The sequence below is a fragment of the Nicotiana tomentosiformis genome, chromosome 6 (genome assembly GCF_000390325.3).
Source record: "Nicotiana tomentosiformis chromosome 6, ASM39032v3, whole genome shotgun sequence".
Taxonomy (NCBI): domain Eukaryota; kingdom Viridiplantae; phylum Streptophyta; class Magnoliopsida; order Solanales; family Solanaceae; genus Nicotiana; species Nicotiana tomentosiformis.
The window spans coordinates 32,538,016-32,552,541 of record NC_090817.1 but is presented as its reverse complement, the minus strand read 5'-3'; the positions used below and the strand labels follow the sequence as shown (position 1 = coordinate 32,552,541).

General features: G+C 36.5%; 1 protein-coding gene across 1 annotated transcript; it reads right to left on the bottom strand.

Annotated features, from left to right (window-relative positions):
- Nucleotides 1-3,153: 3,153 nt before the first annotated feature.
- LOC104118945 (ATP synthase gamma chain, chloroplastic-like) lies at nt 3,154-5,831 on the bottom strand. Its single transcript, XM_009630335.3, has 2 exons — nt 4,552-5,831; nt 3,154-3,510 (listed from the first exon to the last, which is right to left on the bottom strand). The coding sequence occupies exon 1, from the start codon at nt 5,697-5,699 to the stop codon at nt 4,566-4,568; it is 1,134 nt and encodes a 377-aa protein (XP_009628630.1). The 5' UTR covers nt 5,700-5,831; the 3' UTR covers nt 3,154-3,510; nt 4,552-4,565.
- Between the last annotated feature and the right edge of the window lie 8,695 nt (nt 5,832-14,526).

Genomic DNA, 14,526 nt, shown 5'->3' with positions numbered 1-14,526 from the left:
TTCATATAAAATGGGATGGAAGGATTGTAAGTACAGTTGCACTAGTTGCGAGAATACTGCAACAGCACTTATAGCATCTTGTGTGGATATATTTGTATGGAATAAAATATGTTATGCTACGTTGCCGTCCAAAAAGAAGGATACGTGGAACCTAAGACAGGGGATAGCTAAAACCGAAAGCAATTGTCTCGTTTGTCATCGGAAAGTATAGCGTTCATAAAGATGCAACAAATACTCTCCGTCCGGTAGTATTTAATGGAGAATATTCCACAATATTTAGTGTGCTACCCGTTACAGAAAATTTATGCTCACCGTTACATCTTCTTTAATGACCCTCATAATTGACATTAAAGAAGAGCGTGATCCTACGACCTTGTTCCCTAGGTGCACCTATAAATAGTGAGCTTTGTTATCATTGTAAGGGGGGACAATTTTCCTGGCAAACTTACGCTATAATCAATATAAAGCTTTATACAATTTTACTTTCTTGTTCTTTGGTTTTATCACTGTTGTGCCCAGAAGCTCTGCTCCCAAATCATTGTTCTTTGTGATTTTATCATCATTTCAAGGCTAAGTATTGTGTATTTCTTTAATTATTTCATTATTTCAAGATCAAATTAATTCACTTGTCTAAAAACTACGTATAAATTCAATTATATCGTTTTACGAGTAAACAATATTCTCATGAACTGGATTAAACTTTTGTAGTGATTAAAGTTGAGGATATCTTGTGTGGAGACTAATATAATAAGATATAAGAATTATAATTTATGAATTTCACTCCCACATATTAATGTGAAGTCTTTTATGTGAAAATTATACTCCAACATGACTAAGATCTTGTACATTATTTTAAATTATTTTGTAACAGATATGTACAATATGATTGGCTTTCTTCTCTACTAGAATACATGGTAGTAAGACATTTAAGAATAGACAATACAACGAGGGAGTGTGAAAAGGGATGTGTTAGGTTAGCAAAGGTACCTAACCAAATCAAAATCCTGGCGCAAGGATTGTGTAAGGGACGCCAGATGTGTTAGGCTGGAGAAGATAATAAGTGTGTTCTCTTTTCAATTATAATTATTTTTACTATTTTCTCCATAGCAAATGTTCAAATTTGCCATTGAACTATGAGAAATTGTCTACTTTGCCACCCCCCACCCCCCCAAGTTAATAGTTGGGGTTAAAATTGCCTATGTCGTTACCAAACTGACCTATACTTGTCTTTTTTTCCTAATGGAAAATGATTAGCACCACAAAATCGTCTGATTTTAATCGAATAAGGCATAAATGCTTATTTCGCATAGTTCAATTGTATATTTGGACATTTTCCCAAGATAAAAGAAAGAGAACAATTAAAACAAAGCTGTTTTTTTTTTACTCAAATGACACCTTCCTTATTGCAGGAGAGTACGAGTAGTTTATTTAATGGGTTGGGTCACCATGTCCAAAGTGGTTAGATTGTCACAACTCGCCTTGCTGCTTTCTCTCTCTGCTCCAACATGATTTACTACCAAAGATGAAGCTGAAAGCAACAGTAACGAACCTAAAAACATGTTATTCAAAGGGGGGGGGGGAAAAGTAAAGACTGAAACAGGAATCTTGTAATCCTATGCATCAGCATCACTTGGATATAAGTTTTCCAATCCCATCACGAACTCATGTTTATCTATCATTTTATTTTTTAGTACTCCATCTGTTTACTTTTATTTGTCCAATATAATAAAAATATATTTTTAAGTCTCCTTATTTTAGAGCTAACATAGAATCATCAATAGTTCTAGTCTGGATTTCTCTACAAGTTGATCGCTGAGGAAAAATATCATAATCTCCTTGTCCACTATACTAAATCAAGAGAAAGACAATTTTTTTTTTCTTCATATTTTACCTTTATCATTAACTACTCATTCCTCAAATTATTTCTTAAGATTTTTAAAAATACTATCATTATTTTTGATAAAATTATAAAATATATATTTTATTTGTTTTTTCTTAAAAAAAGTGTAAAATTAAAAGTAGACAACTAAAAGTGAATGGAGGGAGTACTATTTATGAATTTCTAGCAAAAAAAGTTAAAGGAAAAAAAAGAAGAAGCTAACAGGAGTGGAAAGGAAAATGCTAAAGAAGAGATATTTTGTCCACAATGGCTGAGCATCTCCATCACGCGTCCATAAATTGAAGGTTTGAGTTAAGCAGGTACGGCATTCTAAGCCTTTTCTTTACTAAGGACCCGTTTGCCCGGAGATATTTTTTCCAATTTGTTTTTTCAAAATCATGTTTGTCCCAGAAATTTTACGAGTTTTTTAAAACATTTCGGAAAAGAGTTTTTCAAAAATCAAAAAGTGACCAGCTTTTTAAAAAATTTCAAAATTTTTTGTAGGCGTTTGGACATAAAAATTATAATTTTTAAAAAAAAGTATTTGAAGTTAAGTTGAAAAAAGGTATTTGGAATTATGTTTGGACATGTATTTCACTTGAAAAAGTATTACAGTTACGTGAGTGGGAAAATTGTTTTGTGGAAAATTTGAAAAAGTGGTCTTTTTGGAAAACTCATTTTCAAAAAATTTCCAAAAACTTGCAAAATTTCATGGACAAATACATTTTTTTTTTAAAAGAATCGAAAAAAAGAAAAAAAAATTATGCACAAATGGGTCCTTTGTTCCCCCCTCACAAAACTGCAATATTTTTCAAGTGAAATGCATGTCCAAACATAATTTCAAATTTCAAATTTCATTTTTCAACTTAACTCCAAATACTACTTTTTTTGAAAATTACAATTTTTATATTCAAATGCCTACTAAGATTTTAACCTAATACCTCATAATTCTCAACTCACTTCATTGACCACTGAGCCACACGGTTATAATTAAGTGAATGAAAAATGTATATGATTAATGCCTTTGCTGCCCCACAGTTAATGAATTGAACTTGTAAATCTCAGTCTTGTGGAGACAAAAGTACCACAAAACATCTGCCAAAAATTTTGAGGACAGTAATTCATATTGAATAAACATCTCTGTACATAATTAATTGCTCAGTCCCAATCTCACTATTGATAAAAGCTGTGAGAAGTGAAATAGTGCATCCAATTCCAAAAGTTGAAATAAAGATAGTTCCAATAGGACATCCAAATACTGATACTGGAAATAATTTAAGCAAATCAAGACCGGGATTCAGTATAACCAATAAGGTAACAGCTTGACACATTGTTTTCATCATCACAAAAGAAGGATTATAAACCTAAACTGCTCCAGATTTAAGGCAATGAATATAATTCCACAGCTAACAACAAAAGCTGCATTTTCTTAATATCAAATACCCTGAATCATGTGATATAGAGTACACTGGCATCAAACAAAATCGCTTATTTAGGGAACCTTTCTTCTCAAATTTTCCATATGCCTACAGCTAGTAACGTATACTTCTCCCAGAGACTCCAATGCTCATCTCTCTGACCATCATCTCTACAGACTACACTTATAAAGATCGCAAGTCGCAAAGATAATCCTAAGTAAATTGTAGATACCTCAGAAACAGAAAACAGTTTGTTGCTTGCAATAAACTGAGTAATCAACTGATTAAACTTGATATAATTAATAGTGCCGTCAAAAACGGATACTTCAAATCAAGAGGAGAAGCAAACAAGGACAGTGCAGATCCTATATACATGCCAAAAAGGATTCATTTTCATGATAATTTCCTTTTCACTAACAATTATATAAGCATTAGCCGTAAGCAGACTCAATTTGTAGAAATGCAAAGAAAGAGATGAATAAATAAAGTTGCAGCATTTACTCTTCTTTAAGACACGCTGGAACGGATTTAATCAAAAGGAGACTGGGATCCGATATAACGAATAAGGCAACAGTTACAAACATTGTTTTCTACATCACGGAAAGTAGGATTATCAATCTAAAGTGCTCCAGACTCAAAGCAATGAGATACAGTTCCACCAACAATAGCATAAGCTGAATGTTCTTAATTCTAAATATCCCAATCCACCAAATCACATGCGAAACTCTGGAAGAGGACAAAGCCTTAGCAACCTATTTCCCTGCACAAAGAAATTTCTGCATCTTTGTCTACAGCCAGTAAACGTTTACCACTCCTGGGAACTCATATGCTAACTTCTGTGACCTTGATGTCTACACTTACAAGCTTGCCTAAACCACCCTAAGGAAACAGTAGAAAACTAGGAAAAGGGGAAAAAGAGAGAATTACTTGTTGCTACTGAAGAATCTTCTTCCAGTCAACTAAGAAAGGAGTCATTCAGAGCGAAAACGGGAGTCAAAAAGCTTAATCGTTCATGAAAGAAGAGATTCATCTCGTTTTATGGTTCAAGAGAATCCTTAGGGCTCGTTTGGTACGAGGTATAAGGAATAATTAATCCCGGGATTAAATTTAAGAAGAGTTTATTAATCCCATGTTTGGCTGGGAGAAAATTGCGGTATACCATCAGCCTCTGACGAGCTTGTTCTCTTCATAAAAGGAGTCAATGAAAATGAAATTAAGGATATCCAAATTAAAAACAATGAGGAATGCAGATACCAGATTCAGTGCAGCTACGTAAGTGCATCTGCTCCAGCAACAATCTCCAATATCTCGCCAGTGATCTTCGCCTGCCTTTCCCGACTATATGCAATCGAAAGATTCCTCTTCAACTCAACTGCATTATCCGTGGCATTACTCATTGCATTCATCCTAGCAGCAAGCTCACTTGCAAATGACTCTTGAAGTGCTCTCAAAATCTGGCTATTCAAATAGAGCGGCATCAAAGCATCAAGAATCTGAGCAGGATCTTGCTCAAACTCTAAATTACACAAATAATTCCCCCTTTTCACCCTCAAATGATCTCTCTCAACTATCAATTTCCCTTCCTTAGTAGTCAACCTAAAGAACTCATCTTCATCTACATCAACACTTTTCCCATTCACATCAAGAACCTCTCCTTTCGACGAAATTGGAAGCAAAGTATGAATTACTGGATCAGATTTAATCAATGAAACAAATTTAGTATACAAAAGCTCTACTTTATCAACTTCTTCACTAACAAACAAAGAAAAAACATTATCAGCTATAACCTGAGCCTTTTTTGTTGTAGGAAAACTCTCTCCTTCAACAAACCTATCAACAAAAAATTTATCCCTCCTTCGACGAAAATAAGCATTACCCTTTTTACCAACACTAATCACACTACATTCGATACCAAGATTCTTCAATTCTTGAATACGGGTCTCTGCTTTTTTTAATATTCCATTGTTAAAACCCCCACAAAGGCCTCTTTCACCAGTAATAACAACAAGTGCAACTTTCTTTACAGGCCTAATATTCATTAAGGGAATTTCAACATCATCTTCAAATTGAACCTGTTTGGTTATGTTGTACAACATATCAACGAGTGTTTCAGCAAAGGGTCTGCTACTAATGACTGCTTCTTGGGCTCTGCGAATCTTGGCTGCTGCTACTAGTTTCATTGCTTCTGTTACTTTCTGAGTGTTTTTTACAGTCTCGATTCTTTCTCGTAGTTCACGAATATTACCGCAGTGAATTGAGGGCACTTTCCGGAATTGGCAAGGGGAATTTGTGTTTGTTAGGTTAGTATTGGAAATGGGGAATTGGAGGAGTTGAGAAGTGAAAGAGAGTGAAGAAGAGTCAAAGATTGGATTTTTTGAGGAAATCCATATTGAAGAAGCCATTGGATTTGCTTATTGTATGCGAAAGGGTTTTAGATGGGAATAATGAAATAGCTGGGTTTCGTGGTTTTTGGGTTTTGAGGTTTTGCTTTTTTCTGTTTCTCAGAAACGACTTTTGAATAGGTTGGAAAGAGTAGCAGACAATTGAGTGTCGTTGTTGGTTCCGAATAGGAGCTTTCCCGGCCTCTATTGGCAATTTCAGCCCGAGACTGCCAAAATGGTGGTGGTGTAGAAATAATTTGCAAAAAATGAAGTTATATTTGCTTTTGTTATGAAAATAATTATATTGTGGATGTTCATTTATTACTTCGCTATAGATAATCTTCCTGAAGAAGATTATCCATTTAGTACTCTGTTGAAGTTTATCTACAAGCAGCTGATGCAGGCAGGTTGCAAGCAACTCAATGAAATGATTTGCAGCAGCTTCTTATTAAACAGGCAGGTTGCAAGTAGCTCATGCAGACAACTTACAAGCAGCTAAAGAAAAGCTTTGTAGCTGCTTCCTGAAAAGTCTCGCAGCTGCTTCCTTTCTTCTATAAATAGAGGAGTTTTCAGTTCATTATGTACATAAGTTTGAAGTTTGAATAATATATTAGTTTCTCTCTATACTTATCTTTACTTTACAGTTTTTATTTTATAACACGTTATCAGCACGAGACTCTGCCATCTCGAGAAAATACTTTGAAAGTATCAGAGGTACGAACTTTCTTTTTCTAAATAATGTCAAATCTTTCTAAACTTGAGTTTGTAGCCCTGGATATATCGAGCAAAAGCTACATGTCTTGGGTGCTTGATGCCGAAATTCATCTTGATATGATGGGTCTGGCAGACACCATCAAAGATAAAAATCAGGCATCAAACCAAGACCGCGCCAAAGCAATGATATTCCTACGCCATCACCTTGATGAGGGCCTGAAAATGAAATATCTTACTGTTAAAGATCCAGTCATACTGTGGAATAATTTAAAAGATAGATATGACCACCTGAAGTTGGTCGTTCTTCCACAGGCACGTTATGATTGGACTCATCTAAGGCTACAAGATTTTAAATCTATCAGTGAGTATAATTCTGCTATGTTCAGAATTATTTCCCAATTGAAACTATGTGGTGATAATATTACTGATCATGATATGTTGGAAAAAACTTTCACCACTTTTCATGCCTCGAATATGCTCCTGCAGCAGCAATATCGAGAGATGAGATTTAAAAAGTATTCTGAACTTATCTCATATCTTCTTATAGCCGAGCAACATAATGAGCTATTAATGAAAAACCATGAAAGCCGACCTACTGGTTCTTGTCCATTCCCTGAAGTGAATGAGACGAACTTCCACCAAACTAAGCATGGAAGAGGACGTGGCCCCAGTCGTGGTTATGACCGTGGTCGGGGAAGAAACTCTAATCGTGGTAATAACAATGCACCAAAGAACCCTCCTCACCACCAGCAGTGGAAAAGGAAGGAACAAAAGCATGAAGCGGTACAAGAAGCAAAGCCAGAAAATGCATGCTATAGATGTGGAGGAAAATGGTACTGGTCACGTACATGTCGTACGCCAAAGCACCTGGTTGAGCTGTATCAAGCCTCCCTAAAGAAGACAGAGAAAAATGCTGAAGCAAATTTTATTTCTGAAGATAATTTAGACTTCATGCATTTGGATGTAGCTGATTATTTTGCACTCCCAGAAGGAGAAACAAGTCATGTGATCGGTAGTGAATCTGTAAAAATGTAAATATTTTAATTTTTGTTGTTTGTAGTAGATAGTATGGTCATGTAATTGTTATACATAAATAAAAGTTATGCTTTGATAATAATGTTTACTATCATATTTATTTTGTTTATGTCATTTTGAAGAATATGGATAATCCTCAAATTATGTTTGGATCAAAGACCAATCATGAAGATATTTGTGTAATTAATAGTGGAACAACTCATGCCATATTCAAAGATCAGAAATACTTTTCTTATTTGCATAAGGAAAAAGCAAATGTTTCTACAATTTCTGGTAATATAAGTTTGATTGAAGGTTCCGGAAGAGCTATTGTATTTCTGTCTAAGGGAACAAAACTTATTATAGACAATGCATTATTCTCCTCCAAGTCCCGAAGAAACTTGTTGAGTTTTATAGATATCCGCCGAAATGGGTATCATGTTGAGACAATAGATGAAATGAACGTGGAATATCTTTGTATTACAAAGAATATTTCTGGCCAGAAATGCATTGTAGAAAAGTTACCAACTTTATCTTCTGGCTTATACTATTCAAAGATTAGTATAGTTGAAGCACACTCTATCGTAAACCAGAAGTTTACTGATTCAAATACTTTTGTGCTTTGGCATGGCCGTTTGGGCCATCCTGGATCAATAATGATGAGACGAATTACTGAAAATTCGAGTGGGCATCCATTAAAGAACCTGAAGATTCTTACAAATGATGAATTTTCTTGTGATGCTTGTTATCAAGGCAAAATGATCACTAGACCATCACCAATGAAGGTTGACATTGAGTCCCCTACCTTTTAAGAACGTATACATGGGGATATATGTGGACCTATTCACCCACCAAGTGGGCTGTTTAGATATTTTATGGTCCTAACAGATGCATCTTCAAGATGGTCTCATGTTTGCCTACTATCATCTCACAACCTGGCATTTGCAAAGTTATTAGCCCAAATAATTTGATTAAGGGCACAATTACCAGATTATCCTATAAAGGCTATTCGCCTTGATAATGCTGGAGAATTCTCATCTCAAGCTTTTGATAATTACTGTCTATCAGTTAGAATAAAAGTTAAACATCCTGTAGCTTATGTTCATACTCAAAATGGCCTTGCAGAGTCATTTATTAAACGGCTGCAATTGATAGCAAAACCACTACTTATGAAAACAAAATTGCCCACTACTGTTTGGGGCCATGCTATCTTGCACGCAATATCACTTATCCATCTCAGACCAACATATTATAATAAATATTCTCCGTCACAATTAGTTTTTGGTCATGAACCAAATATTGCCCATCTACGAATTTTTAGATGTGCTGTATATGTGCCAGTAGCACCACCACATCGCAGTAAGATGGGCCCCCAAAGAAGGTTAGGAATATATATTGGGTTTGAATCACCCTCTATTATTCGCTATCTTGAACCATTGATGGGAGATTTATTTACTGCTCGATTTGCAGATTGTCGATTTGATGAAACAAATTTCCCACAATTAGGGGGAGAGAAAAAGGAAATCAAAAGAGAAATTGTGTGAAAAGTTTCATCATTATCTCATTTTGATCCACATACCTCTATATGTAATCAGGAGGTCCAGAAGATCATCCATTTACAAAATATAGCAAATCAAATGCCAGACGCGTTTACTGATTTGAAAAGGATAACTAAGTCACATATCCATGCAGAGAATGTGCCTATACGAATTGATGTCCCAGCAGGACCATCTACTAGCATAAGAACTAGTGAACCTAAAGCACGCCTGAAGCGTGGTAGGCCTTTGGGTTCTAAGGATCGAAATCCTAGAAAAAGAAAATCGACAAATGATCAAAATGATATTATGAAGGGATCTCCTGAAGAGACCCAAGATCTGATTAGTTCTGAGATTCCTGAAGAAATTAATAAACCCGAGACTCAAGTGAGTGAGGAACTTTTAATAAGTTATATTGGTGATGGGATTAATTTAAATCGATCTGAAATAGTGGTGGATAATATTTTTGCATAAAATGTTGCACTTAACATTATGCAAGATAGTGAGGATTGTGAACCCCGATCTGTCGAAGAATGTCAATAAAGATCTAATTGGCCAAAATGGCAAGGGACAATTCAATCAGAATTGAACGCACTTGCTAAAAGAGAGGTCTTTGGACCAGTAGTCCAAACACCTGCTGGTGTAAAACCAGTTGGTCATAAATGGGTTTTTGTGCAAAAAAGGAATGACCAAAATGAAGTTGAAAAATACAAGGCTCGCCTTGTCGCACAAGGATTCTCACAATGACCTGGAGTCGATTATGAAGAAACATATTCACCAGTTATGGATGCCATAACATTTCGATATCTCATCAGTTTAGCCTTACGCGAAAGACTTGAAATACATATGATGGATGTGGTTACAGCTTATCTGTATGGGTCACTTGATAATGAGATTTACATGAAAATCCCTAAAGGATTTAAAATACCTGAAGCATATTCGAAATCTCGGGAAATGTATTCAATCAGATTACAAAGATCTTTGTACGGTTTAAAGCAATCTGGGCGCATGTGATATAATCACCTTAGTGAATATTTACTGAAAGAGGGTTACATAAATGATGTTATTTGTCCATGTATTTTATAAAGAAAATGACATCAGAATTTGTTATACTTGCTGTTTATGTTGATGACATAAATCTTGTTGGAACTCCAGAAGAGCTCCAAAAGGCAATTGAATATCTTAAGAAAGAATTTGAGATGAAAGATCTTGGAAAAACAAAACTTTGTCTTGGATTGCAAATTGAACATTTAGCAAACGGGATCTTTATGCATCAATCTGCATATACAGAAAGGGTCTTAAAATGCTTTTACATGGTCAAAGCACTCCTATTGAGTACACCAATGGTTGTTCGATCACTTGAAGTGAATAAGGACCCGTCCAGACCTCCAGAAGAGGATGAGGAACTCCTTGGTCCTGAAACACCCTATCTCAATGCAATTGGTGCGCTTATGTATCTTGCTAATGCTACAAGGCCTGACATAGCATTTTCTGTTAATTTACTAGCAAGATATAGCTCTTCTCCTACTCGGAGATATTGGAATGGGATTAAGCATATTTTGCGATATTTAAAGGGAACTCTTGATATGAGTTTGTTTTATGCTAACAAAGGTAGTGCAGATCTTGTTGGTTTTGCAGATGCAGGTTATTTATCTGATCCCCATAAAGCTTGATCTCAAACCGGGTACGTGTTTACATGTGGAGGTACTGTCATATCATGGCGCTCCACAAAGCAGTCAATTATTGCTACTTCTTCAAATCATGCTGAGATAATAGCTATTCATGAAGCAAGTAGGGAATGCGTATGGTTGAGATCAGTGATTCATTTTATTCAAGAAAAATGTGGTTTGGAGTGTGATAAAAATTCCACAATTTTATACGAAGACAATGCTACATGCATAGCCCAATTGAAGGTAGGATTTATAAAAGGAGATAGAACGAAGCACATTTCACCAAAATTATTCTACACGATCTTCAGAAAAATGGTGACATTGATGTGCAGCAAATCCGTTCAAGTGACAATCCGGCAGATTTATTCACTAAATCTTTGCCAACTTCAACTTTTGAGAAGATGATATACAAGATTGGAATGCGGAGACTCAAATATTTGAAACAAGGTTTTCATTAGGGGGAGTAAAATACGCGATGTACTCTTTTTTCCTTACTAAGGTTTTTTCCCACAGGGTTTTCCTTATAAGGTTTTTAATGAGGCAGCTAGAAATGCGTATTACTAAATATGTGTACTCTTTTTCCTTCACTAGGATTTTTTCAACTAGGTTTTAACGAGGCACAATACCTTTTAATGAACATCCAAGGGGGAGTGTTATGAAAATAATTATATTGTGGATGTTCATTTATTACTCCGCTATAGATAATCTTCCTGAAGAAGATTATCCATTTAGTACTCTGTTGAAGTTTATCTACAAGCAGCTGATGCAGGCAGATTGCAAGCAGCTCAATGAAATGATTTGCAGTAGCTTCCTATTAAACAGGAAGGTTGCAAGCAGCTCATACAGACAGCTTACAAGCAGCTAAAGAAAAGCCTTGCAGCTGCTTCCTGAAAAGCCTCGAAGCTGCTTCCTTTCTTCTATAAATAGAGGAGTTTTCAGTTCATTATGTACATAAGTTTGAAGTTTGAATAATATATCAGTTTCTCTATATACTTGCCTTTACTTTATAATTTTTATTTTATAACAGCTTTTTCTTTTAGCAAAATACATAGATGGAGTTCAGTTAGATACTTTAACTTAATTAGTGACTAGATACACACTTTTTTGACAAGAATATGTCTCCTGGACACCCAAACCACTCGCGTGACATACACTCTCATCTGACATGTCAAATGGACAAATCAAATAATTACACGTGTGATTTAAAAATAAATAAATTACTTGTACATTGTATTTACCAAAGAGAAAAAAATGTATAATATGTTAAAATAAAAAAGAACAACCCCTTCCTGATCAGACCTCCACCCTCCTCCCCCAACTAACCTACTGCTTGCTGACCAAATTATCGACGACGACCTCACCGCCACCCACAACTTACTCACTGGCCTACCTACTTTAGAAAACAACCGCCAGTCTCCACCTTCCTTCCTCAAATTCTCTCCTTCAGCGACTTCTTTCATCGTCCTTAACCATCCATCAACTTTTAAAATCACGGCATTGTATGAAGTAAAATTAGCTGATAATAGGTGGTCAAATGGTAAAATGACACGTGAAACTGAAGGTAGGCAAAGGACGAATCGGGAAACAACTAATACCGAATACAACATTTGTGACTGGTGCTGGATAAGTTCCGAAGAGAACGTAGTCAATGATAGAAGTTCAGCTTTATCATAATTTTCACTTCTGTTCTAGAAAGGCTGAGTTGGGATCAGGCTTGTTATCTTCTCTAATTTCAGTCGTCAAATCTTAATTTTAATCTTATTTCTTTATCACTTTTGGATCAAATCCATTCACTTGTCTATAAACCACATTAAAAATTTAACTGTACAATTTTATGGATAAGCAGTTTGGCGCCCACCGTGGGGCATAGACAGTTGTGTAATTGCTTTGATCCGTTCGTTTATTACTAACAAGTTTTGTTTTTTTCCTTAGTAAAAACTAGAGATGGCAACTAATGATGTCAACAACACACACAACGTTGGGGCAAGCCAAGAAATGTCCCAACATGATGACTCAACCAGTGAGACTCGCAACGATGGGGATAAGACGACCACAGTTGGAGAAGCTCAATATCCTCGACATGTGCGGGAACCAACTCTTGATGATGCAGAGGAGGAACATGTCGTAGAAATGATCAAACTCATAAGGGAACAACAGAAGGCAATCATGGATCATCTCTCAAGATAGGATCATGCGATGACGGAGTTAAAACAAGCACTGTCTGGCACCTCCAATAACGCGAACGGAAGGGGGCCGATTCCTCCCACTATTCCCACAAATCAAACGGCTCAGAGAATCGATAACAACACCACAAAGGGTGGAATTGGTTTTGACGAAGACGGGGGAACCGGTAGCGGATCTGGGAATAACAACGGGAGTGATCCTTTCAAATCCGAGCTGATGAGGTTCATGAGAGAAATGAACGAACAAATGGATCAGAATGTGAAGGAGTTTCATGCTCGGATGGATCAGATTCCGGGCGCGCCACCAGTATTAAAAGGGCCAAATTCGAAAAAGTACACATAGTTGCCGTTTTAACCAAAAACAACACTAGAGCTAATTTCGAAGAGATTCAAGATGCCGGACATACCAAAATACGATGGGACTTCGGATCCGCATGAGCATATCACAACTTACACCACGGCAGTGAAAGAAAACGATTTGGCTCAATATAAGATCGAGTCAATTTTGTTGAAGAAGTTTGGTAAAACCCTCACGAAGGGGCCCCTGACATGGTACTCCCTTTAACCCGAGCATTCAATTGATTCTTTTGAAATGCTTGCTGATTCGTTCATTACGGCCCATGATGGAGCAAGAAAGGTTCAGGCCAGAAAGGCAAACATATTCAGAATTTTGCAAGGCGAATCCGAGTTATTACAAGAATTTGTGATCCGTTTCCAGAAAGAAAGGATGTTGTTACCGGCGGTTCCAGATGAGTTGGAAGCAGAGGCATTCATGAAGGGTCTAAATTCGCTGAGTTCCGATGCCTCCCAAAAACTGATGAATATCTTGGTCGAGTTTCAGGCAACCACATGGGCAGATATCCATAACGCTATAAGTAAAAAATAAGGATATAAGACGATCAACTTAGGTCATCGGTGTCGACCAAGGGATGTGGTCGAGGCCAAAATCAGGACATGTTTAAGAATAGCTTTGATGCTAATCAGCGATCCTCTAGGGGATGTTTTCTATCATATGAGAGGACCGATGGGCGCATCAACAAAGGGTTTCAATCATCGAATAGGTTTGCTCTCAGTAGAAGAGCCTATCATTGACAGAACAACAAGTCGTTATAGGAGAAGGAGGTGCCAGAGGCCCAAGACTCCACATATACTAGGTTATCATATTACAAGTTTAACAACAACTTGGTAGAGTTGGTATCAGCAATGAGAAATATCAAAGAAGCACGATTTTCGAAGCCAATCCGATCAGATCCTTGCTAGAGGGATCCTAGTTTACGGTGTAAATACCATGGGACTCAAGGCCATAGAACTGGGGACTGCCGACATCTTCGCGAAGAGGTGGAGACACTATTGAAAAATGGCCATCTTAGGGAGTTCTTAAGTGACCAAGCCAAAAACAACTATGGCCGAAATCAGGATAATGCGAAGTAGTCGAAGGTAGTAGAAAAGTCACCTCGATTGACTATCAACATGATCTTCGAAGGAAACAAAGTCAATGGTGTAACCTTTTTAGCATCAAAGAAAATAAAGATATCGGTGACTCACAGCAAGAGACTGACTGATATCACCATCACGGAGGAAGACACTGACTGGCTTCTTTTGCCACACAATGACACTTTGGTAATATCTCTCAATGTTTTAGATTTCAAAATTAACCGTGTTTTGGTTGATCTAGGAAGTTTAACGAACATCATCCAATGGAGAGTTCTAGAGCAAACAAAGTTGACCGAAA

Coding starts and splice junctions, on each gene's coding strand:
- LOC104118945 (XM_009630335.3), bottom strand. CDS start 5,699: ATGGCTTCTTCAATATGGATTTCCTCAAAAAATCCAATCTTTGACTCT.